The 25,995-nt window shown below is 38.7% G+C and overlaps 1 protein-coding gene across 3 annotated transcripts; it reads left to right on the top strand.

Annotated features, from left to right (window-relative positions):
- Positions 1-23,360, top strand: LOC137273565 (beta-1,3-galactosyltransferase 5-like). 3 transcript variants are annotated; one of them, XM_067806307.1, is made up of 5 exons: positions 1-100; positions 214-342; positions 17,943-18,007; positions 20,650-20,747; positions 22,250-23,360. In XM_067806307.1, the coding sequence occupies exons 4-5, from the start codon at positions 20,715-20,717 to the stop codon at positions 23,348-23,350; spliced, it is 1,134 nt and encodes a 377-aa protein (XP_067662408.1). In that variant the 5' UTR covers positions 1-100; positions 214-342; positions 17,943-18,007; positions 20,650-20,714; the 3' UTR covers positions 23,351-23,360. The 3 variants fall into 3 exon arrangements, with proteins under 3 accessions (XP_067662408.1, XP_067662409.1, XP_067662407.1); XM_067806308.1 differs by lacking the exon at positions 17,943-18,007; XM_067806306.1 differs by lacking the exons at positions 1-100; positions 214-342 and adding an exon at positions 16,802-16,873.
- The last annotated feature ends 2,635 nt before the right edge of the window (positions 23,361-25,995 follow it).

The raw sequence follows: 25,995 nt of genomic DNA, 5'->3' as shown, positions 1-25,995 counted from the left end.
GCAATATCATGGTGGGAGACAACACTATGGACAAACAAAAACATACAATCTGAAGTCAGCGAAAAATATGCGACGATACCCGATGCAGTAGTGTATTTTGGTGAGTACGATGTGTGCCCTAGACTTTAGTAAGCGATTAGCTTGCCTCTGTGTGTGTTTGTGACGATGGGTCAGGATACTCCAATTTCAGCAACATCATACTTTTTTTTATAGTAACCCATGAACGCATACCGATGATGCCCTTCAGCACGAGCCATAGACTTAGCAAAGATGACATCTCATGGAAACGTGCGCCTGGAACGCCAGGGACTGATGTCGATCCTTTCTATCCTTTCTAAACAGGTTTGACATATTTTGTCTCGTTGAAACCATGCAAAGTGATTTCACTAAGGTTTGCTTTATATAAATAGGTTTGTTCTGCTACTAGAGCTTCTAGAAAATCCACCATTGGTCTGTTTTCAGCTGTCGCATCACTGTATATACTCAACCGTTTTGCATTTGCTTACCAGGATAAAACCAAAACTTGAAAACCGCCTGTCCTACAGCTGAATTTCACTAAGAAACCTGTATTGATGATAGGGGTATATATCCCTCTAGAAGGCAGTCGTTATTATTGTCACAACGACTCAGGTGGTATAGATATTCTTAGCCTCTATAGTATCAGAGTTTGGATTTATAATATTGATTTTGGGAGTTTCTAATGCTAGAACTGCATCAAATGATGATATCCCTATGGAAGATGATAAGGATATTGATCTTTAAAAACCTAGGGTGTCTGTGCGAAATTGATAACGTCTGACACCAAAGAACCACGTCTGATAACAAGCTAAATAAATATGGTTTCTGATTATTAACCCTGTGTAAACTATAGGGTGTTCATATTGTGAATGGTCGCAGTGCTGGAGCAATGACCTTTGTACACAAACACGGTACCAGTGTAATGGATTATTTTATTGTCTTTTCTACATTGTTTTCTCAAATTCTTGACATGAACGTTCATCCTTGGACCAAGTCAGATCATATACCTATTTCAAGTTGTACATATGATATGATCTCAATAACGATAACTATGGAACTCTCAGAAATTGAAAGAAATCTTACAATTTTTTTTACATTTCAACACCCCAAGTAATATTCATAAAGTTTTCATGGAAAGGTGTAAATTATATTTGGTACGTTGGAGTCTCGCTTCATTCCTTTCATTGAGACAGCAAATGTCAATAGAGCCACTGAAATAATCTGTAAAATATTGTATTGTAGGCTCACAGCTCAGGAAAAGTTGAAATATTGAGTCACAGATTGATTCACAACCGTCTTAGTTTGATTTTGAATGTAATACACTCACACCAAATATGAGATGTTAGCTAAACTACGCAGTTACGAATGCCTGGAAAATATTGATAATTATCTTGAAGCTAAGATACTATTCCGTAAGTTATGTAGAGTTAAGAGAGATTTATCCCATTCTAACACTTGCGAGCTTCTTAACACTGCTGTGGCAGATAAAGACTGCAAAACGTTTTGAACACAATTAAATCTCCCATTTCGTGTCTAAAAAGCTTTTGCTTGTATCAACAGCATGAAAATGTTACATCTTCTCTGGTAAAACGGCGTCTATGGTAAGATCTATAAAGTCTTGTCCTGCATTCGATCAGGTCGATGCAGAACACAGTCGTTCGACACTTCCACTGGAGTTAGGCAGGGCCGTATGCTCAGCCCGCTTTTGTTTATCCTTTTTATAGATCATCCTGTTAAGAAAAACGTAATGAAAGGAACAGTAATGGGATTTTTGTAAATAAATGTACTCCTGGTAGCAGACACGCTAATTTACTTACAGAGAAAGTTAGATATATCAGGGCAGTTTTGTATGATATGGGTTTTGAAATTATTCTTGAGAAATCAAATGTTATTTTTGTAGAAATGGACGGTGCTTAAGAAGATAAGAAAAATGGTACCTTGTGGGAAAGGAAATACAACATACTATATGCTTGAGAGCCATTTTCTCATTTCGTTCAATACGGTCTAATATTGTGAACAAAAGCTTTACAAGAACAACGTCCCGAGTTATAGTTTGCTGCGTAACTATCCAAGTATTGGCTATATAACTATCATGAATAGTTTTCATACTAAAACAGCTCCTATAGCCTTATTTGGCAGTGACACGTGGGGTGCTGTTTCAGAGATTCAAAAGAAAAGGTTCAAAATAACTTCATCAAGAAATGTGTATCAATCAGTAAGACATCTTCAATCAAAACTGTTTTAGGTGATACTGCTACATACAACCTGTGTGCTAGATACTGTTGCCGTTGTATAAGGTATTGCTGTCGGCTAATCCGTTTACATCCTTCACGATATCCTGCAGCATGCTATAAAATGTTAAAGCGTTATCCTGGGACATGCCATCAATTATTAAAGCGTTATCCTTGAGCATGCTAGCAAATGTTAAAACGTTATCCTGGAACATGCCATCAAATGTTAAAGCGTTATCCTGGGACATGCTAGCAAATGTTAAAGCGTTATCCTGGGACATGCTATCAAATGTTAAAGCAGCATGATGAAGATGGTAGCCAGAATTGTGTTTCCCATGTACGAACACTGTTATTCACAACAGGTTTTTCATATGTGGGGATAAATCAAGAGTTTGGCGATATTTTCCTATCTATGTCCACTTTTAAAAAGCCCTGTATTGAAATAAATGTGCAAAGCTGGTATTGTAGTCTAAACAGTCACATTATCTTTCCTTTTATAAATCCATTAGAACTGTTTTTGAAACTGAATCATATATAGTTCCAGATCTCTTACCTAAGACATTATGAGGCTGTTTGCTAAATTAAGATGTCAGTCTCATAATCTCAAAGTCCAGAAGTACAAGCAGCATGGCAATGATAACATAAATGATACAACCTGCACATGTTGTTGTCTACATGAGATTTTCAAGATGAATATCACATTACTCTTATGTGTCCATGTTATGACTCACCTATGTTTTATTTAGAAAATATACATTACCTTCCTGTTATATCAATAATCTCATATGGATGAAATTCTGTAAGTTATTAGATTAGCATGCAGCGATTTATGACTGATAAAAAATGTAGCTATCATTTCAAACAGATATAAGATATCTAGATGATCTTACTGTTTAGCCACACCGTATTACCGTATAATCGCTAGTGTGATGTACTCTGGGCCATGAGGCCTTAAATTGTGAATAAACTCTGTCTGTCTGCACGAACGATTGTCATACTGAAACCAGGGATACTCTATAACAGGGATTGGTCACTCGCTTGCTTTCCTTACCATTTGTACTAATTAACGTGTGCCTCGTCATGCTCCACTGCACACGTCGACTTGGTTTGTTCTCAGCGCAAATCGGCTGCGCCTAACAGTATTTCAACCAGTTTACTGTCGGAAACTATCGGCATCTCCCGGAGTAATACTCGGTAAATTGGAGTAGGCTCCCCTGAATGTTGTCACAACAAGCTGGTTACACTTCCTGTCGCCGAATGATGCATGTGTGGATTAATGAGAGGACTTGAGAATGTGTTTACACATTACCTTGTTCAAAGACTCTCTGTTTATGTGACAATTTTGATACAGCGTTCGAAACGATCTCCAGCCCAGAGGCCCAGCGTCGGTTGTTAATGTATCAGGCCAACAGTTTCAGTTATCTGCAGGCCCTTGTGGTCTTCTGTCAATTAGATCTCATTTCTTTTCAACTAGCATCTTGCCCATAATTTGTATTAATGTTCAGGAATTATCCTTGATCCCTCATGTTAGGATAACTTCCAGTTTCACTTCATAGTATGATATATTCAGTGCTGCATAGGAATGTCAGCAGTCTATAACTAATGTAAACTTCTCTGTGCTCCATACACTTCACTAATGGATTTTGTAGGGACTGTGAAACTCTCTACAATGAAGACTATTTTGTTTTTATTGGTTTGATTTCAACAAAATGGGTATGCAGACTTTAAAGACTGCAAGTGGCAGCAAGCCCTGATGGCCAAATGGCAAACTGAAGGTTATTATGTTGATATATGTATTTGAAATGATCTGTTACACAATTAAAATGTCTCATTATGTTTCAGTGGTTTTCTGTTTGTGTGGAATGCTTAGGCTGCTTAAAAATATGTTTCTCCGGCACATTCTTTTCAAAAGTGACGAGTAAGACTTTGATTTTTAATTTTTGATAGAAAAAATGTGACGAGGGAGGAACACATTTTTATTTCTTTTTCCTTCAGGAATACAGTTTGGAAAGTTAAGCACATGTTAATGAGTTGTAGATTCAGTCACTCTCATTCTTACAGACACTCAGTCTATAATGGACAAATGGACGGTCGTGGCAAAGTCGAAATTATTTTTTTTAAGAGGGCAGTTAATGAAGATGACCAGATGTCTTCCTGCATGTGCGCAATTGCATGGATACTGACAGAATGTCAACTGACACAGTCACTCCCCCCTAAAAAAACAGAAAGTTTAAAACCATCACAAAGCCTTAAAAAGTCCTTTGCAGTTTTGTCAAATATCAACTATAGTTTCAGAACTGAAACATTCAAGCATCAAAGGCATCCATGGCAGATTAGAACAGATCAGATATGTCATACCTCACACTTTCACCAGATAGAATATTCCCCTCAATACTTAGAGGTGTATTTGAAAGAAATGAATTTTAGGACGACTAAACACATTCAAACATTGGTTTGTAGTAATGAGTGATCAGATCAGATCAACCATATGTCATATTTTTCACACACATGAAATACTTGTGAATGTATACACCCTACCAATTATTTTTTTAATTCATAAAATCATCACTATTACTTCCAAACACCTCTCACCAGATGGAACTTTTTTCCCTAACAGAAATTAAAGGTGTGTGTGAAAGAAGTTTTTTGAGCCATAACTAGAAACACTCAAAAAATGCTGTGTAGTATTTCAAAGGCGGATCAGAACAGATCAGCGAGATGACACGTTTTTCACACACCTCAAATTATTCCTAACAATATGTTTAGATTATCAAATTATAAATATTACCTGCAAACACCTTGTCATTGTATATTCCCCTCATAAATATTTAAGGTGCATGTGAAAGAGGTTTTGGAGCAGTAACTAGAAACACTCAAAGTTATACTATTTCAATGGCGGATCAGAACAGATCCGCGAGATGGCACATTTTTCAACACCTCAAAAACACCCTACCGATTTTTTTTAAATTATAAAATTAGCACTATTACTTCCAAACACCTTTCACTAGATGGTATGTTCCCCTAATGGAAATTAAAGGTGTATGTGAATGAAGTTTTTGAAGCTGAAACAAAAGCACTCAAACAACGCCGTGCAATATTTCAATGGCGGATCGGATCAGGTCGGCGAGATGGCACATATTTCACACACCTCAAGTACGTCCTAACAATTTATTTTAGATTATGAAACTATCACTATTACCAGCAAACACCTTTCGCCTGATGGTAAATTCCCCTCATTAAAATTAAAGGTGTATGTGAAAGACGGTGTTGAGCAATATCTAGACACACTTCAAACAACGGCGTGTAGTATTTCAATGGCGCATCAGATCAGATCGGCGATCTGACACATTTTTCACACACCCCAATTAAACCCCAACATGTTTTTAAGTCACAAAACTATCACTATTGCTTGCAGATACCTTTCAACTAAAGGTATAATTTCCTGCTAAAACATAAAGGAATGTGTGAAAGAAGCTTTTATTGACGAAACTCAGTCTATCTTCGCTGTGTACCGATAATTGAAGCCAGAGAGTTACAAGATGCCGACTTGAAACTTTACTACAAACATATTTTCTTATACTGACACTAATTACAAATATGTGACTAGAACTGAAGTAACAGAACAGGTGACTTATGTTCTACGTGTAGGATCCGAGTTGTCACAACACTCAGCGAATGTAATCAGCTGTTGAAAATGAACCGAGCTGCCGCCATATTGTCTCCACTGGTCACGTGACAAAGCGAGACATACGTTCAGCGGTTTTTCGAGGAGTTTCCCCTCCCATCTCTATATAGGCTCCCTGCTGAAACGTACGATCGATTATTCTGATGAATACAGAAATTGTTTACTTGACTTTATTCTGATGTCGGCTTGCTCCAAACGACAAAGGCCTGTTTCGATCGACTGCCATGCCATTGATAAAACCTGCTCAAAGCTACCATTACACGTGAAGAATGTCAACAAATAAATGCAATAAATAGATGATTAGCGCAAACAGTTATACATCTTGCTTTGCTGCAAATCGATTTGTGTGAGCGTATTTTATCAATTTCCTGTAAATATGGGAGTCGCGGATTCCGTAAATCCTGTCTGTTCGTGATAATATACATTCTCACAGATCATATATATATGACTTTTATATCCACGGCATTTCCATTGTATGTTAACCGAAAGAACACGGTATTGTGCCTCGCGTATCCCAAAGTAAAGAAGGGCGGTGGGGTAGCCTTGTGGTTACATCGTTGACTCGTCACGCCGAAGGCCCGGGTTCGATTCCATACATAAGTACAATGTGTAAACTCGATTTCGTGATATTGTTGCAAGATTGTCAAAAGCGGAGTAACACCCGACTCATTCATGTACCCCAAAGTGAGGTGTTCATCTGAAAAGCTAACAACAACAATCCTACCCATAAATTAACGAGCGGCGGGGTAGTGCAGTGGTAAAAAAGCGTCCGCTCGTCATGCTGCAGTAACAAAATACCGCTCGGTAAGTGAGTTACTTGGCTAATTGTCATATCTTCCTACGAACCTCTCTTCCTATACGGCCGTTTTCCCCCGGTTCTCGTAAAACCACCTTGGGGCCAAAAATCGCAACACGTATTGTCTCTTCTTTTTATCCATTCAGAACACCCTTTACATCGACTTTGATCCAACTTGATTAATGCTAGCAAATATGGGGACACAGATATCCCTCCGCTGTTAGGGACTTGTGCTGATATGACACATAAGATATTTAATAACTACCTTATCTGTTGTCAACGAGAGGCGATGGCGACGCTATTAATCCGTCATTATATGCCTGAGTTCTTTCTGGAAGATACGCTTGCGCATCGCACAGTGGAAGAGGCTCTAGTTTTCCCGAAGCGTACGGAAAATACCGAGGCCTTGCAAATGATCACTTCTGAAACTTCTGAAAAAGTCGCTGATTGCACAACCTAATCTGATTGCAACCAATCACGAATCCTGAAGACTCGCAACTTGAAAGGGCTGTATTTGAACAGAGGTTCGTAAGAATATAAATTATGACAGAAGTAACCTCTTTCTGAAGAGAATGTCATAAAACTGGAATACTGTAAAAGAAGAACAGAAACCGATAAGGATGCAAGGTGTTCGCGAAACATCCTGTCCCATCGGTACCACCTGTACAAATGCTTACTCCCATAAGAACTACATCCCATTTGAACTGATATTAAACACAGGGTTTAATTATGTGACTTGAGGCACCCCAATGGCATGTAATGAATACAGTCCAACAGCGCTGCAAGAAGAAGCACATCACAATCGTAGAGTAGCTTGATACAGTGTAATTGACCAGTACTTTATGTTGCTGTAAAGGTAGTCTATACTTCAATATCGTCTGTGGTCTCTACAAGGAGATATTGTCAGACGCTACGTTGGAAGTCTGCCGTCCACATGCACTAGGCTGTTGTGTTTGGGTGTCTGAATCAAACATGATGCTGGCGTATTTCACCACTCTTGTTTTTCGCTATTTTGGGGCAATGTTTCATTTCACATAAAGTCAACAAATATTGAATCAGTTGCTGCACTGCATGTTCTAACATGTCGTTTAAAGTGCCCATTACGCACACCAACAGTTGCATTTACCTTAGAGCATACATGACCTCGCCACCAGTAGGTTTATATGTGATTATCAAATTTATTAAGTTCACATACTCTTTGCTTCTAGTATATAAACACGTAAAAGACTTAGGAGAGAAAGGTGCATGTGCGTTGTAGTAAGTGAATGTTCTTGTATTCATATGATAGAAAAGGGCCAAGCTACTGGGGTACCGGTGAAATATACTGGAGTGAGTTCAGTTAAAACAGTGTTCTTTTCCTCTTACATGTAAGGCACAAACAAGAGGTCAAATGTGTTACCATTGTTGGGTTTAGGAAAGTTGACCTTATTTAGGAAGGTAAACCTGGGAGTTTCCGTTACCAAAAGAATGTCACTTGAGACGATACAGTCCAATGGAAGTGTGTAATTAAGACACGACTGTTGGAGATTACCTGATGAGTACGTCCTGGCGCTGTCCTCCCCGATCAGATAAAACATCAGTAAAATTTTGTCGGCAGTTTGAGGTTTCAGAGAGTTCGGGAAGAATCAACTCCTCTCCAAATCATATATAATGAAGAGATCGAAATTCTCTGTATTTCAGAGTTATTTTTTACATTATAACTTGTAGTTCCAGAGACGGAGTTAGAGATCGGGTTACAAGGATATTTTGGAAATCGGTTATTATACATCTCAAGGAAAGAGGTTAGCTTTTGGCAGTACCTTCTATCTTGCAAGGACTGAAAAGTGGTTTCGTGGTAAAGTTTGTTATGGCTTGTGCCACGAACGGCACTACATATAGTTTTCAGGGCATAAAAATGTAAGTTTTCTAATGCACGCGACTTCTCAGGCAAGCAGTTATTCCAAAAATGGGAAGAATGGTGTAACATTGGTGATATATAGGACTTATTCATAATATCCAACGTTTTATGTGATAATCGGTAATTTACATTCCTCAGACAACTGATCTTATGTCGAACTTTACAATATGTGTGATCATTCCATATACAGTCACTTTTGAGTGCTAATCCTAAATGTTTACGACTTTTGACTTCTTTTATGATTGTTCCGTCCATGAGTAGATTCAGTTTTTGTGACAGATACGCTTTTTGTGATATCTGAATAGTTTCGGTTTTATTTGGGTGAAATGTAACCTACCACTTCCGAGCCCATTGTGAAAGGTTATTTAGGTCATTGTTGACAAGTACCAGCAACTGATGGATCGTCTATGAGAACACTTAATGACGTGCCATCCGGAAAAAGACGAATGTTACTGTCAATATCACCTACAGCATCGTTGGTGTATATCCGAAAAAGAAGTGGTCCAAGAACAGAGCCCTGAGGTACTGCAGCCAGTACAGTGTTCTTGTCTAATGTACACCCGATAAATGCTACCCGTTTTACTCTGTTTTCTATATAACTTTCAAACCAGTTTAACGGTTTGCCTTGGATACCATAAATTTTCAGCTTATAAATAATTCCTCTATGCTAAACAACATCAAAGACTTATCACTCGCAAAACACTGCCCAAACTTCTTTTCCTTCGTCAGAGTTTTGACCATGAAATTGTACAAACAAGTTAATTAATTGTACAAACAGGTTAATTGTGGAATCTCCTGACATGAGTCCCGATTGAACGTTTGTCAATAAGTCGATATCTCTTAGGAAGCTGAATACATATTTAAACACACATTTCTCATAGACGTTCGATAAACACCATTTGCATGTGACAAGACGGTAGTTTGAATATTCATGTCCGCAATGTTTCTTATGCATAGGTTTTTGCGGATGTTTCTTTCCATGAACAGAGAAATAAGCGATAAACTGAATAATTTCGCAGGTATGGATGCTAGACTGTTTGTGGCATATCTAAGTACTTAACTATCCCATCCGGACCGGTCGCTTTTGACGTGTCCAGTGACATTAAACTAGAGAGATGTTAGTTGATACTGACTCAGAAGAAACCTTCGGTATAGGGCAAATCTCGATTTGTATCTACAACATCTACGACTGAGCGGTGCAGTAATTGTTTAAAACATTTTCTTCCGTGTCATTATAAGGTATCTTTGAAGAGCAATGGTTCGAAACTAATTGGCATTGTTGCGTGATTTTATGAATGCTTTAGTCAGTCGCCACTTCATGTTGGTACTGAGCGAGGTATTAACAGAATCTTCAATTTCAGAACGAATAATTGTTTAGCAGCACTGATAGTGGAAGTAACTTTATTTTTTGCTGATCTGAACTTAAACCTAGCCCAACATCGTTGGATCATTACATTTCTTTTCATGTGAACGACTACGTTTCGAAATCAAAGAAGCTATTTTACTCGTCACCCAAAGCGAATCTGTAGGTCTACCAGTGACGGTCTTACTTGGTATATGTTGATCGCGGGTTTTCGTTATTACGGATGTTAAATCGGTTGCAATCTTATCTATATTATTGGAAGAAAATAAAATATCACCATCGATATCACCGACATTCCTGCTCACACTTACAGTATCGGCTAACGAATAGTCATAAAGTTTCATCTTACAGTTTATCATGATCGGGAAATGGGTCTTTGTCGGTCACAAATATCGGACAATGGTCACCGCAGATATAGTAAAAAAAACCCGACTATATTATTATTTTAATATTCGAAATAAAATGACATCTATCAAGGTGGTTGAATGTGGTTCAATACTAGCTTGTTCTGATAACTGTTTGAGGTCACACATCAAATTGCGGTTGTGTAGTTTGTTCAATTTTCCCGAAGGACGTTTATATTAAAGTCACCGACAACGATAGTGTGCATGTTGAGGTTGACGACCTTACCGACAAATTCCACAGTCAGACCCCAGTACCCCGTCCTCTTATCTGTTCGATAGACAGATCCGATTAGGTAAGAAAGGGGTTTGCAATTTGTCTGTACCCACACCACCCCAAGCCCGCGAGTGTCTGGGTTGTTCGAATACATGGCATGTAAGTTGCTTTCGACATAAATCGCGACAGTGACACCATGAGTTTAACTCTCCTCCCAGAATGGTAGATGGTATCCAGGTGCTGATATATCAGCACTGCAGATGTCTGTGTGCAACCACGGTTCTAGTGTGTAACGTCCTAGGATCGAACGTCTGCGTCAGGTAAGTCAATTTTGTCTCTCAAACTGCGCACGTTCAACTGTATCATTTTACAGTCTCTGAAATAAATCGGCCCTGGATTAGGATGAATGTTGCCACACTAGAGAATAATACTGGAGGCAATAACAGATACGTGAGGATTGCCGAGACACAAGAACTTAGAACTGTGTATGAATTTAGTAAATCGTAATGCAAATTTTGAATATTGTTTTTACAGGAAAGGAATACAGTGCCCGTCTTTGTTGTGTCATTATCAGTCATAATCAAACATCATATATATTATAGTAATAACAGGTTGGGCAGTGGCTTCCAATAGGTGAGTAAATGCAGGTAGGTAGACACACACACACACACACACACACACACACACACACACACACACACACACACACACACACACACACACACACACACACACACACACACACACACACACACACACACACACACTCACACACACACACACACTCACACACACACTCACACACACACACTAACTAACTAACTAACTAACTAACGTAACTAATACGTTTAAGGGCGTTTGCTGTAATTTGATGTGGATATAGGTAAAATGACAGAGTGTAACATGATTTTATTTCACAGATTGAAAACAAAGAAAAGATGAAACAAAGGAAGATAAATTAGACCATAACCAATGCATATCTGGATAAAGAAACAAAAAGGGTAAAAAATGCGTTCTTATGGGAGGATCAACCCAAGAATATATACACGCACTTATGCATGCAGAAACACGCACTGCATACATTTATCACGAATATGCAACATTTAGGTCCCACAGGTCGCCTTGGTATGGAGGCCCAAAAGAGCCTCTGGACAATAGCCCCTAGCTAAGTTTAGCACCACTGTCAAAAGCCCCTTGATTCGTGTATTACACTTGTTTCATAATAATATTGACTAACAGACATTTCTCAAGGCCAAACTCAGGCTTTCCCAGGGGGAAATGGGGATAATGGAAAACAAACACTTCATACCTGTTACACTGGGATCGATGTATTGTGCAAACACACATTTCTCTCAGCCAACCTCAGGCTTTCTCAAGCAGGAAATGGGTTTGATGACATATATTTTTTATTCTCTAAAATACCTGCCACTTACATAATAATTTATATAGTATTTACAGCCACCGATGTTACCAAGCAATAAAGTGAATGTTATTCATGATTTCTTGTCTTTAATCTTATTTTCGCGTTGATATTTAAAGTGAGGAGCTTTTGGTCAGTTTTTCGAGGGGCTTTTGATCTTTGGACTTTTGATTAAAGGGGCTTTTTACCAAAGGATATTTTCCCACGGGGCTGTTGACTTTGACCCACTACAGCTTTGCTTGCTTACGTTCGTATTTCATCGAAATGATGAACATAGGAATATACATTTGTTTGCCTCTCTAACCAGGTGGAATCTTCAACAGGCCCGGTTGCCTATTATTAGTATGTTTTAAACATATATATTTCTGACACATTGTTCAGAAGACAGATCTTTTGTTTGATTGGCATTATTAGAAGTTGATGAGTAATTTGAAAGTAAGATTCTTTATGGATAACATAAAGAAATGTGTTCTTTATGTAATAAAGAAGTTGTTATTCATAAATAATCTTACTTTCTCATTAAATCCTCGTGAACTGATAATTCTAACTTACCATATAAAGCGTCATTTATGCTATATCCATGTTTGAAATAAAATGAATAGTTATTGTTTCTTATGGCATCGCAATCTGCACATTCTAAAATATAATGAAGGGTATCCTCGAAGTCAGCACCACAAGTACAGGATGGGTTACAAATATAACCTAATATAAATAATATATATATAATATAAACCGGATATACTAATCTAGTTACATTATGGACATTTAAATCACTGAATTCTAACAGGGTGTATACAGGGGATTATTTGACAGAACCTGTTTCCAATATTGATATCGCAACTAAGCGAAACATTGCGTTATGGTATAATTTTGTTCTTGAATTCACTTGGTGACTGTTTAAAGTCTGCGTTCTTCGGGTAAAGAATCCCAAAGTTCAATGGTACTGGGTTAGAATGATCGAGCATATGAAGTCGTTCTTGTTGGGATTTTTGCAGATTTGAAGAGTTCTTTAAATTATATGGATTTGCAACAGCGACAGATTCTGGCACGAGATTGTTAAAGTAATCTGGGGCAATGTAATGTATCATCTTATGGAATAGAGTCAATTTTCTGAATGCGCCTTCTTTCTACTAGAGTTAAAAGATCAGATTTTGAATATTATTTATTATGACGTGTTCCGCTTGTCACCCAACATATGCATCAAGTTGTAATTTTTCACGCACTGATGCCTGGCCAATTGTACAATTATCCCACATACAACTACAATAATCAAATAATGGCAGAATGAAGGATTTATACATAACAAATGATGTTTTTTCTTGATGATCGTTATTTGTAACTCAAAAAAAACCAAACATTTTCGTTGGTGAAACTTTATCAAATGGAGAATTTATCCGTGCAGTCCAATATGCTTCTTTTTCAAACCAGAGGCCTAAATATTTGTGCTCGGAAACCACACTTTAGCCCCACTTTATCAAAGGCCTTGCTTATGTCACAATAGACAGCTCATACTTCTTTACCAATATCTATCGCACTTGAAACGAAGTTATACACATCTAGTATCTGATACGTTATTGAATCACTAGAAATAAAAACAGACTGTAATTTATGTATAATACCATTGTCTTCGTAAAAAAAAATTACAAACATATCTGTGAACACATTTTGCAAAGACTTTCGATAAACAACATGTGAGAGACACTGGTCTATAATTGCTACATTCATTAACACATTCTTTCTTATGAATGGGGATAACGGAAGCACGTTTCTATGATCTGAGAAAATTTGTTAAATCTAAAGACTTTCATATTAAAGTGAAGGGGTAAGACAGTACTTTGGCAGTAACCCTAAGAAATTTATTACCAATAACACCAGGGCCCGTCGCTTTGCGACCGTCTAGAGAAAGAAGTATATCCTCTACATCTCTGGGTTAATTTAATGTTTGCTTAACGGTCAAATGATTTACTACATAGGGATGGGAAGGAACCTCCTTGATCTTCAGCCATACACTGGGCAACGAAAAAATCGTTAACCATATTAGCAATAGATTTAGGATCTTCATACATTACAATTTCATGGGACAAGGAAGGAAACGGTGTTGAATCCCAATTAAAGTATCGGAGATATAAAATTAGCCTTTCAGTGTCTAGTTGTGAATAATTATGTATCTTTCTTCTAAAGGTAAGATTGCCAGGCTTGGGGTGCTTCATGCCAAGAAAGGCTATACGGTGGTTACTACACTCAGGATCAAGATTATCTTAGACTTACAAAATTAGAAACAAATATCGGATTTATCAGTGTCCGAGAATATTCGGTAATTCGTGTAGGTATTTTCATAATCTGTCTGAGGCCACAAGTTCATCTAAATGCTGTTTTTATTACTAAGATAATCAGTATTAAAATCCCTCGCAATTACCATTTCTACATGTTCCCAGCTGACACATGAATGACATCCCAGCAGCGATTATTCTTATCAGCACGGTAGAAAGTAACAATCAAGATATGATGATTTCTACAAGTAACTTTTACCTGATTCTATGCCCGTTATTGAGAGATCTTCCATACCTTTAACGTACATGTTTTCCCGTACATTAGCTGCTATCCCCTCTACTCGAGTAAGTCTATTTTGTCTGAAAGGTTTATGTAATCCAGGTATCATAACATCATTGTCTAAAATATAACTTAAAGGATGTAGCCATGTTTCTGTTATGCAGATGATGTCATAATCTTTAAGTTCAATATTGATAGTGTCAATTGTATCCCTTAAGTTTTATACGCACGTTTATATGAACTATATTCAAATTTGATCTATCGTTTGGTATAATAGGTCCAGGACATCCCCACAACAATAACGTAAGAAACAACTGCAAACCCTAGATTGGGAAGGAAATATATAAAAGGACAGACGTGTTCACTTGAAACTTTATTTAATAGCAATTAGCAAATGCCATTACGTTATTCTGGTTTCGTGTTTGTTTTAACTAGGCCGACTGTTTCTACAAGCTAGTGCATCTCGCGGAATGATCGGCTCTTATGAGAACAGTCCAGAGTAGTTAAGTCTTCTGTCATTGAAAGAAAATGACTCCCGGGTAACATCCACTAGAGATAGTTCATCAGCAATCAGCAATGGATTTGTGGACATGCAGAAGCAGAACGTTGTGCAGACGTTCCTGTGTCATTGTGTTTTATTCTCTATTTTGGTTCAAAAAGATTGTCCAGTTTGTGAAAATATAAGACGGTGGGGAGAGGGGATCACATTTTTTCTGAGGGTGCTAACTGCCAAACCTTTCTCTTTCGTGAGGTCGTCGTTAATGAAGATTTTCGACTGACGCTCACTTCTCTTCAGTTTGTTCAGGTTTCCTCTAGTTCCATCTTTCGTCGATATTACAAAATGAATTTCACAAGTACTGGTCTAGATCTTCCCCCTGTATGATTGGCAGGATTCTCGGTCCTGTGACTTTTAGATCTCGATGTCTTGCAAGTGAAGTTTCACCCCAATCTTACCAGCTATCTCAATCACAATTTCATCTGTGTCTCCTCAATTATTCCAAATACACGAAATTGGTAGATATCATCTAAGTGTAAGTCTTTTGCCTTTAGTTTTCCTACCAAATCACTAACTTGCTCTTCTAGCGAGGCAATCTTCTCTTTTTTCTCATGTAACACTTCAAACATAGAATTACGCTTATTGTCAAGTGCCAGGTTAGTTTGAGGTATAATCACTCCAGGACAACTACTTTTCCCTGTAGGTTGGTTGAAGGCTTTAATGATTTGAGGGACGGTACCTAAATTTATATTAATTATGGTTCTTCAAGGGGAAAACACAACTGTATGATAAAGACCATGTTCTCTTAGAAATGGAGAATGAAATATATCCGCTTGCAGAGAAATAGGGGAACTGCGCCCACGTTTTGAGTTGGCGGTTGCATCAGTCATCTGTTTATACGTCCAGGTTGTTAAATAAAAAGTAACGAATGTCAATTTATAAATAGAGCATGCTGTTTCCTGGGTTATATCTTTTAATTCAGTGTGGGAGATTTACTTTCATTTATTGAACCAATCCTTTCAGACACTACTCATATTGAATATGGAGTCCACTGAAATGTGTACAGTCTCTTTCAAAAATTCATTGACAATTCTCTGAATTTTGGCAATCCAACATTTATTTTCACCAAATTATGTTCAGAAACACTTTACGTTTGATCCCACACAAATATTTTGTCAATGAAGGAGGTTCACCCACATGTATTGAATAAATCCATTCGCACACATCCTCATATTGAATATGGGGTTTATTGAGATGTGTACTGCCACTTTCACAGATCCATTCACATTTCTCTGAATTTACACCATCCAACCTGTATTTTCACCAGATTATGTTGAGTTGCGGTTCTCTTTTAATCCCACATAAATATTTTTTGTCGAAATTACCTTTGTAAGGTGTTTATATCACATTGTTGTCATATTGGTAGGAGCTCATGAAAGCACGTCTACTCACACCTGGCACATAATATAATAATAGTTTAAGATAGCCTCGAATATATGCATGAAACATTACGTAGTGTCTTAGTAGAGCTTTTTGTCCAAAGGTCTTTTGACATCGGCCTGTACTACACACGCGTACAATACCTATATTGTTACAATGTTTCTAAATAATGGGTCTTACTATTTCAAATGGGGTGTCGGTTTTCCAGATGTTGGAGGACTTAGTCAACTGCATGGCATGGGGGCGGTGAGCTCATCATGGTTTATCACCATCACCCAAGAAATACTCTCACACATGGGACTAAAATGAGGCACCCCTGCAGAGACTTTATCAGGGAAAAAGTTCGGCTTTCAGTTTCCGTAAGTGAAGAGACAATCCAAAAACTAAGCTGAATTTATTGAACCTAAATTTTATTTTTTATATACTTGTTAATAACGTATGACAAATGCAGACATAGCAGCACTCTTAAACATAGCAACGCTTGGGTAACAAACTTTATTTATCAAACCATTCATCATTCAGTTAAAGTTGCATTATCGATTTACAATAAATGGGCTACAGCATCAGCAAACTGGATTGCCTTTTTGCGTCCTTCTCTCGACGGCGTTTCTCTGGGTCGAGGGCATCTTCCAATTTTCCATCTTTCTGGGACATACAGCACCACCATGTGATGCTTCAGTTCAACACGAGACCGGACTCACGAGACTGACATCCCTAAAACTGGAATGCCACAACTAATCCTCCTTTTGTTCTACGTCTGACTGAACTTGTTGTTTTAAGAAATGTTTCAAGAAAGGAAACCAACTAAGCCGGAACTGGGCCGGTGGATTTTTTGCACGCTCTGCGCATGCGCACAGGAAGTCGAAAAATCGCGTGAAAGCAGTGACTTGAACAATCTGCACAGCATACACGTCATATCTGATAAGAAAAGCAAGATATGGATGTCACCTTCTTTATTGTGAATACCACGACATTTGGGAGTATATGCTTGCTCCTTCCTCATCTGATAACGCGGTACGTGTTATTCACATTAAAGAAGCTGACATCCAGAAATCTTGCTTTTCGTATGCATTCCACTTTTATCTAAGTGCCCTTCCAAGATTTGGTCATACATCTTTGTATTTTCTCATTGCATTCCGGAACAATGGATTTAAGTTTTTGTTAAATAGGGCACATGTCAACGCTAATTGAAAGCTTATATTTCTCTACTCCTTGAGGCAATAAGTAGTTTATAATTAACTTACTGGGCACATAGTACAAACAGAGAAATAATTAATTAGCCTATTCACAATTTTCCGTGGAATATTGTTAATTCAACAATGTATCTAATGAACAAATTCCATTGTACCGAGGAACCTCAGTAATTTGAGAGGTATTCCAGCTTTACGATAAGCCTGGTGAAAATTCAATGGCTTTTGTTGTTATCAGGTCCTGGAACCCGAATTGTTAAGCCGATTATCCAATGGCGTCCCTGTGGCTCAACATCGACCGAGGTAATGACGTCATATATCCTGTTGCTTGGCGCATAACTATTAATTCCGAGTAGTGTGACTGGATAATACAGGTCACCCAAGCAGCAGTGAGTGTGCTTTTTAGAGTAGGTAAGAAAATGTGTTGTAAATTTTATGATATGGCGAAGTGCTATTATCTGCGGTGCATTCACAAATGAGACTGGAAGTAATTATGTTTGATTGATAACTTGTAGGAAAAGGCCTTATGTAGCCGATTTTCTATTTGAGATTACTCTTGCAGGCTACAGTAAAATTTCTGGAACATTTTTGGTTTGACAGTCGTGTTTCCCATAATTTAGTCTATTTTGGGATATTCATACATACGTACCCACGCAACTTGTACATAGTATTTTCCAGTTGATCATTAGATGTCAGTCTGAACGGCATATCGTATTATCAATCCTAACTCCCTGGGGATCATACAGATTTTGCGGGGCGGTGGGGTACCCTAGTGGTTAAAGCGTTCGCTCGTCACGCCGAAGACCCGGGTTCGATTCCACACATGGGTACAATGTGTGAGGCCCATTTTCTGGTGTCCCCCGCCGTGATATCGCTGAAATATTACTAAAAGCGGCGAAAAACCAAACTCACTACAAATCTTGCAGACACTAGCAGCACCGAGTTGATGTTTTCCAATCCTTACGAGGTACCCATTCACAGCTGGGTGGACGGGACGCATAGTCACAATACTTTGCCCAAGTTTATTGCACGTTGCTGTACCCGCAATTTGGTGTTTTGCATGCATTCATGTAGCCACCATCTGATAAAATGACAACGGATTCGGGGTCAGGGTTGTGTACTGTACACAAGGCGGTGAGACAACCCTGAAAGAGACTACACATAAAGTTAACTCCAAAGTTTTTACACCCGGTCACAGGTGGGCTTCATCTATACACCTCAATCTCGCTGATCCTGGCGCGTCAGCTCGCCCACCGTTCCCCTATTTGTCACTGATTTACGGTGTTCGGAGCCTTAAGCTTTATTTGTGTAACGGGACCAGTTTCACAAAGGCAAACCAATCTCCGGTGCCTCCACTGAGAGTCACTGCGATAAGGTCTCAACGTTTTGGAGTGAGTGATTATGGCTTTACGCCGCCCTTAACCATGGTCCAGTAATATCCCGTAGGGTGACACCAGAAATGGGTTTCACTCATTGTACCAATGTGGTGTACATCAAACACGGGTCTTCAGCGTGACGAGCGAAGGGTTTAACCGCAAGCCTTTCCAACTCCCCACCAATCATTCATCCATAGTATAAGGTCTGATGGCATAATGGCTGGCTGGTTGGTTGGTTGATGTGGGCCCGTTGATGCTTCATGCCACACTAAGCAATATTCAAGGTATTTGGTGGCGAACTGTAAACAATCGTGTGATAAATGATTGTATACATAGTAATTCCTACTGAATGAACGTTTGCGTTCTTACGCCTATTTGATCGACTACGGGGCACAAGTACAAACCTTTCACCAGTTTGTTTACTTTGTGTATTTAACCACACATGCTGCGAGTGCAAATCCAGCCATGGCACGTCTACACATATTTTCCCCTTACAGAATCTTCAAACCTTTATGTTCAGATAAATGAACATTGAATTCAAAATTTCATCACACTGAATCAAAATCTTCGAACGGTTGTCAGACCAACTTACATCGCGGATGAATTAGATAAGCAGTGTTCGTTGCGCATATCCAGAGTCAATGTGCTCAGTAAGGGTCCATCAAAAACTTTGTTTGGTCCATCATGTATATTTTACACCTTCAAAAACGTGCATATTCTGCAGGTAATCCTCCATACCTGCCGCGAACAAAGACGCTTGAGGGTCTTAATGCATAAGTGCTAATGAACCAAGAAAAAAAAATAAACCCCAACTGACTAATTTTGACACGGAACGAAATGTTTATTTTAAATGTCAGCTCGACCGGAGCTACAATTCAGGCCTAACATACTTTCCTCGGCGCATCGGACAGCCCCTACAGTGTGGCCGTGTGGTGTCTTAAACTTCATCTCGTAGCCCCCGTGTCCCTAACCGACACAATCGACCTGCACCCTCGTAAACTGTAGGTATGTGGTTCACTGACACACCCATACAGCGTAGTCGTTGACAACTGGTTTGGTCGTCTTTTCGAAAGGGCAACAGTAATCATTTCTGTTCTCGACTACCGACAGCATATTTCGAGATTAGGATCAGCAATGTTTCCACCAGCAGATAGACTATATTAATCACGATTGGCCCTGAGCCATGAGGTAAGCAATGTCGTCGAAACCGGTCCGTTCACGCAGGTACACTCAAACAGTCTTCTATTTTCCCTGGTTCACTGAATGATGAATGTATTGTAAACTCGTGGCAACGGTGTTATTCGTCTGCATGAATAATGCACAACAGAGTGAGCTTGGTTTTGTGCCGCATTTGACAATCTTGCAGCAATATCACGGCTGTGGACATCAATAATGGGTTTCACATCTTGTACCAATATGGAGAATCGAACCCAGGTGACGTGACGAGCGAACGCTTCAACCACTACGCTTTCCCAACGCTCCACTTGACAAGAATTAGGTGGATGGACTTTGATAACAGTATTTTCTCTTGACCGACAGTTTACCGTTTCTTGATGTTTTATCTTGCAGATATTTGACACAGTGTCACTTCAAACTGTTCGTCAATATCCAAACGTAATGACTCCGGGTTTTTTATGATCGACGTCATGGTGCCAGAAACAGTGAAAGTGAGTATGTATGCTACTTGCTACAGCGCCATAGTGAATGTTGTTTTTTGAGAAAGCCAGCACTATTTTAGGCATATCAAACCGTCGCTGTATGACTGCGCCCACCTATGATCAGCCAGGTCACAAGTTTTAGTTTACTCCCGACCTCATTTCATCAGCACGCACGGCAGGGTGCCCCTGTTCAGACGGACTTAACACTCGGGTAAATATCAACCCTGGTCGTACTTTACGACAGTTGTAGCCATTCGGGACCGTCCATATTTTATGGCCAGGGGTGAATATGATTTTGATGGAGTAGCATGTACAGTAATAATGACACCTAATATTATAAATTATTTGTACCAAGTAAGTGGACATTCAAATGTATAATGAATAATGCTTGAAGTGTTATAAATATTTGCTTGAAATGTATGCTGAATGAAGGCTTGAAGTGTGTAAAAGATAAATGTTTGAAATATGTAATGAATGTTTCAAGTGTGTAACAAATAAATGTTTGAAATGTATCATGAATGTATGTTTGAGGTAACAGACAAATGTTTGGGATGTATTATGAATGATTTTGTGAAATGTGTAATACATAAATATTTCATGTGTATGATAAATAAATGTTTGAAATGTATTAAGTTTCAAGTGTGTAATGAATAATGCTTGATATCTATCGAGAATGAATGCTTGAAAGTGTGTAGTAAATATATGTTTGAAATAGGTAAATCTGTGAATGTTTGATGTGTGTAATAAATGTTTGAAATGTATCATGAATGAATGCTTGAGGTGTGTAATAAATGTTTGAAATGTGATATAATCAAATATTTGAAATGTACAAAGAATGAATGCTTGAAGTGTTTGATATGGGTGATGATTCAATGATTGAAAAGTACAATGAATGAATGAATGAATGAATGAAATGTGTAACATAGAAATGTTTGAAATGCCGAATGAATAATTGTTTAAAGTGAATACATGTTTGATACGAAAATATGTTTGAAATGTACAGTGGATGAATTTTGGAACTGTATGACCTGTTCCGGTCATGAAAGTAAATGAGTAGGCTTCATACAAATTTGTGTACGTGTTGAGCTAAAAAAAAGTGTGAGTGCTCTAAAACAGGCGCGAATCTGACGAGAACGTGTTCAACCTTTTCGACGGATACGAATCATATAGCATCCTCTCAGGTAGGTGACCTTGCGGTTAAAAATAACGCTTGTCACAGAAAAAGACCGTGTTTAGTTTTACCAAGGGTACATGTTGAGCACCTTATACTTTGATGCTGTGGATCGGCATGAAGGTTCGTTGTTCAAAGTGCTCCCACGTAGTATAGTCTTATTTAACTTTGAGCAATATTCAAGAAATGTCACGGCAATGAACATCTGTCTTGCAGTTGGTAATACCAGTCTTGCAGTTGACGAAGCCCTAAACTTCACATCTGTCAACACAAATTGCTAGGTCTCAACTTGAGCTAGTTGACCATCATAGATTATATTTTCCTTTTGCTGTAATTTCAGATGTGTCTGTGTCTACGGAACTGCAAGGTAAAAAGACGAAATCTGAAGATAATGGCGGTGATGGTGATCATCTGTGTCGTCTGCTTGTTCTACAACCGACTAAAACGAGGATGGAGTTACACGATATACAGACACTCCGGTTACCATAGTGATAGAGAACACCAAAAGACGACTCAACCCTGCACTCAGTCGGATACGACATATGTTAACTTAGGACTTGATCTCACTGACGATAGACTGAAAGAGTATGTTACCTCCGGTGTCGTCATGGACGACTTCAAATTCCTTGTGAATTCTGATGTGTGTAAATCAGCCCAATCCGTTTACGTGCTTGCCATTGTCCCGTCTAAACCCACTAATTTGGTGGAACGAACAGCAATACGACAGACGTGGGGTTCACGATTCAAAATGCAGGCGAATTTGAAGCTGGTATTTCTCTTCGGATTGGACGCATCTCCTGCAGACCACCAGCTTGCCGAGGAACAAAAAACACACGCTGATATTGTTCAAGGAAATTTTATCGACTCGTACAAAAATCTGACGCTTAAGACTGTGGCAATGCTACAATGGTACAAGCAGTTCTGTCCGTTGGCTCGGTATGTAATGAAAGTTGACGACGATGTGTTTGTTGAAACAGACAATTTGCTTTCAAAATTGAATCTCCTGGATAGAGAGTCCCGATTCATATTAGGGTTCACTGACATTGCAGATGCGCCTCTAAGGAACTCAACGAACAAGTGGTATCTCTCCTTTGAACAATATCCATTTATGCAGTTTCCACGTTTTGCACATGGGCCAGCATACGTGATCTCGGGAGATTTGGTAGTGGATCTGTTCGAGATTGCTCGTCATGCACCACCGATTCACCTCGAGGATGTATACGTTACAGGGCTGTGTGCACATATAGCAAAAGCTTCGCACGTGAGCTCGAGCGGATTTGGCCTTGAACCGAAACAATGGCAAGATTGGATTCAAAGCAAGTCTGTTATCACTGCACATGGATATACGCCTAGCGCAATGAAATATTTATGGGCAGAACTGGTAAAATGGCGTCATTTTATTCCCGCTTTGAGATTCATGGGGACTGTTTATGGTTATTAAACTGTTAGTTGACAAACTGGTGTTGCTTCATTTGCTGGAAAATAATCTGCAAATTAAGACAATTTGAGAAATCGTCTTTGATTAAGCAAGCGTATGGTTATTCCATTATGATAAATATATACTTCCCATCAAAAGTTATACTCACTAGTTTTAAATGGTGCCACTTACATCAGTCAACTGTTCTAAAGTATATTTTGAAAAGATATTCATTTTGATTAAAGGTACTTTTTACACATGAACTGGTGTATTGCAAAACAAATTCGTAATGTTGAAAAGTATATTGTTATGAGTTCAATAACTGACGAAAATCGAGGGGTGGCCTAAAAGTCGGGCCGGGCCAGGCCACGGAGGGCCAAATATATCATTAGCTAATAAACCCATTAATGAACACCATGCCAACAAATGATTAATGCAAAATACACCCTTGATAATAATAATCAATTTTTTAGTCAAAAACGCGTACCATATATAGTTTACTACTAATGAATCGGCTAAAACCCATGAAGACGAATTTCTTGAGAACTGGCTGACCGAGATTACGTCTAAAAGTGGAATCGATAAACGAAACATGATTTAAAATGCATAAATATTTGACTTCATTCGTATACAGGTTTCCGTCGGCCGGAAAATGTGTCCTACGTCTATTTCCAACTAATGCCACCCCATAAATTCATTATTCATAGTATTTAAAGCATGCATGATACCATCTCTTCCTTACATTCTAAACATGATGTCGACCATAATTGGTCGGTCCGGCTTGACCCGAGCTCTCAAAACCAGCTTAAACCTAGAACATGCACCTTGAATTGTAATTAAATCCATAGATTGGTATTATATCTACCCAAATACCAACATCTAAAGAAAACTGGCCCCTTAAAGTGGTGTCTTTTTCTCACTCCATTCTCAACATAGAATCACTCAAAATTAGCCCAGGCTCTAAGAACATCTTATACCTAACACACGTATACTGTTTTGTCTTCACATTTATTATTCTATCTACCTAAATACCTCTTTATTGAGTCTCAAGACGTAGTATTTGAAGCAAGCATGTTTTAAAGTCAACCCTATTTTCTAGACTCTAGACAATTTCAACAAAGACACAGTATCACAAGCCTTCGGTCCGACTTGCAACATATGAAGTGCAACATGTAAAGAAAACTGGCCAGTTAAAGTGAAGCCCTTTTCTCACTCATTCTCAACATAGCCTCGATCCAAAGTGTCAAGTCTCTGTTCGGCACGACTTGTCCCGAACTCTCCAAAAAGCCTTACGCCTCAAAGATGTATGTTAAATTGTATTTATATCCATAGTCTAGTATCATATCTACATAAATACAGATTTACCGAGTGTCAAAGCGTTGTATTTGAAACAAACACGTTGCTTAAAGTGAACCCTATTTTCTGACGGCCATCGCAGCATGAGGAGGCAAGACACTTCAGCAGGTCCACTCAGACCATCTCAAATCTATGGCCCCGATACACAAATACTGGGAGTGTTAATGACAGAACCAGGTCAGGTCGACTTAGCGTTACCACCTCCGACCAGGATCCACAGATCCGGTTGAGTTATCTTAGTTCAAACACCACGTCCGTATCTTCCACAACAATCAATAACCCTAGACTGCGCCGAATATCCGATCAGACATTGAGCTATTGGCTATGAGAAGCCAGACTTTTTGCCAGAAGACCTGTTCAATATTACATCGTTTCCTTCATCAGCGTCAACGGTTGATCTTTGGAGCATGACGTTGAACATGTTCCTCCTCCAAAACAATGTTCAGGTGTTACCCTCGCCTTCTCTATAACCCGATTTGTCCCCCATTGAACATCTGTGGGGTATTCTTGTTCGATGGTTGCGCCATCCGCCACCTCAGACACTACAAGAACCGTGCACAGTACTTCAGCAAGAGTACATTCCCAAAGACAGTATTCGGCATCTCCTTCCTTCTATGTGTCACCGCTGCCAAGCTGTTATTGATGCTCATAGTAGTCATACCAAATACGGGCTTTTTACTCTGACCAAGTGGCTTTAGTGGCCCTCTGTGGTATTACACTCTCTGGATAACGTCTTGGTATTTTGTAAAGTGATGACTTTACTGTAATCAGGGAGACTATACGGAGAGGGAGAAGAAACTCCCCGATAAGCCCCTAAACGTATGTCTCGGGTCGGTACATAACCAGCTTAGCCAGTATGGTGAAAGTGTAGTATTTAAAATTTAGACAGGTATATTTTCATCAGCTGATTACATTGGCAGAGTGTTGTGACAACTGGAATTCTACATGTAGAAGATAACTTAACTATTTTGTCACTTCAATTTAAGTAAAAAAATTGGTATTAGTGTCAGTATTAGGACAGTAGATTTGTAGTAAAGTTTCAAGTCGGTATGTTATTGCTCATCGGCTTCCATTCTCGATTCACCGCAAAGATAGACTAAATTGTGCCGATAAAAGCTACTTTTACACAGTCGTGTATTTTTAGAAGGGGGAAATGCCTTTAGATGAAATGTATTTGCAAGTAATAGTGATAGTTTTGTTGGGGTGTATTTGAGCTGCGTGAAAAAAAATGAGATATCGCATATCTATTCTGATCCGCCATAGAAATGCTACACTCCGTTGTTTGAGTTTTTCTAGTTATTCCTTAAAAAACA

Source organism: Haliotis asinina, chromosome 2, assembly GCF_037392515.1.
Source record: "Haliotis asinina isolate JCU_RB_2024 chromosome 2, JCU_Hal_asi_v2, whole genome shotgun sequence".
Classification (NCBI taxonomy): Eukaryota; Metazoa; Mollusca; class Gastropoda; order Lepetellida; family Haliotidae; genus Haliotis; species Haliotis asinina.
The sequence above is the reverse complement of the archived record's forward strand: the minus strand, read 5'-3'. Positions and strand labels throughout refer to the sequence as shown.

Bases quoted from the DNA above. Each gene is read 5' to 3' on its own strand.
- LOC137273565 (XM_067806308.1), top strand. From the start codon at position 20,715: ATGATCGACGTCATGGTGCCAGAAACAGTGAAA. The intron at 20,748-22,249 runs GTGAGTATGTAT...CTGTAATTTCAG, and splicing joins TGGTGCCAGAAACAGTGAAA to ATGTGTCTGTGTCTACGGAA.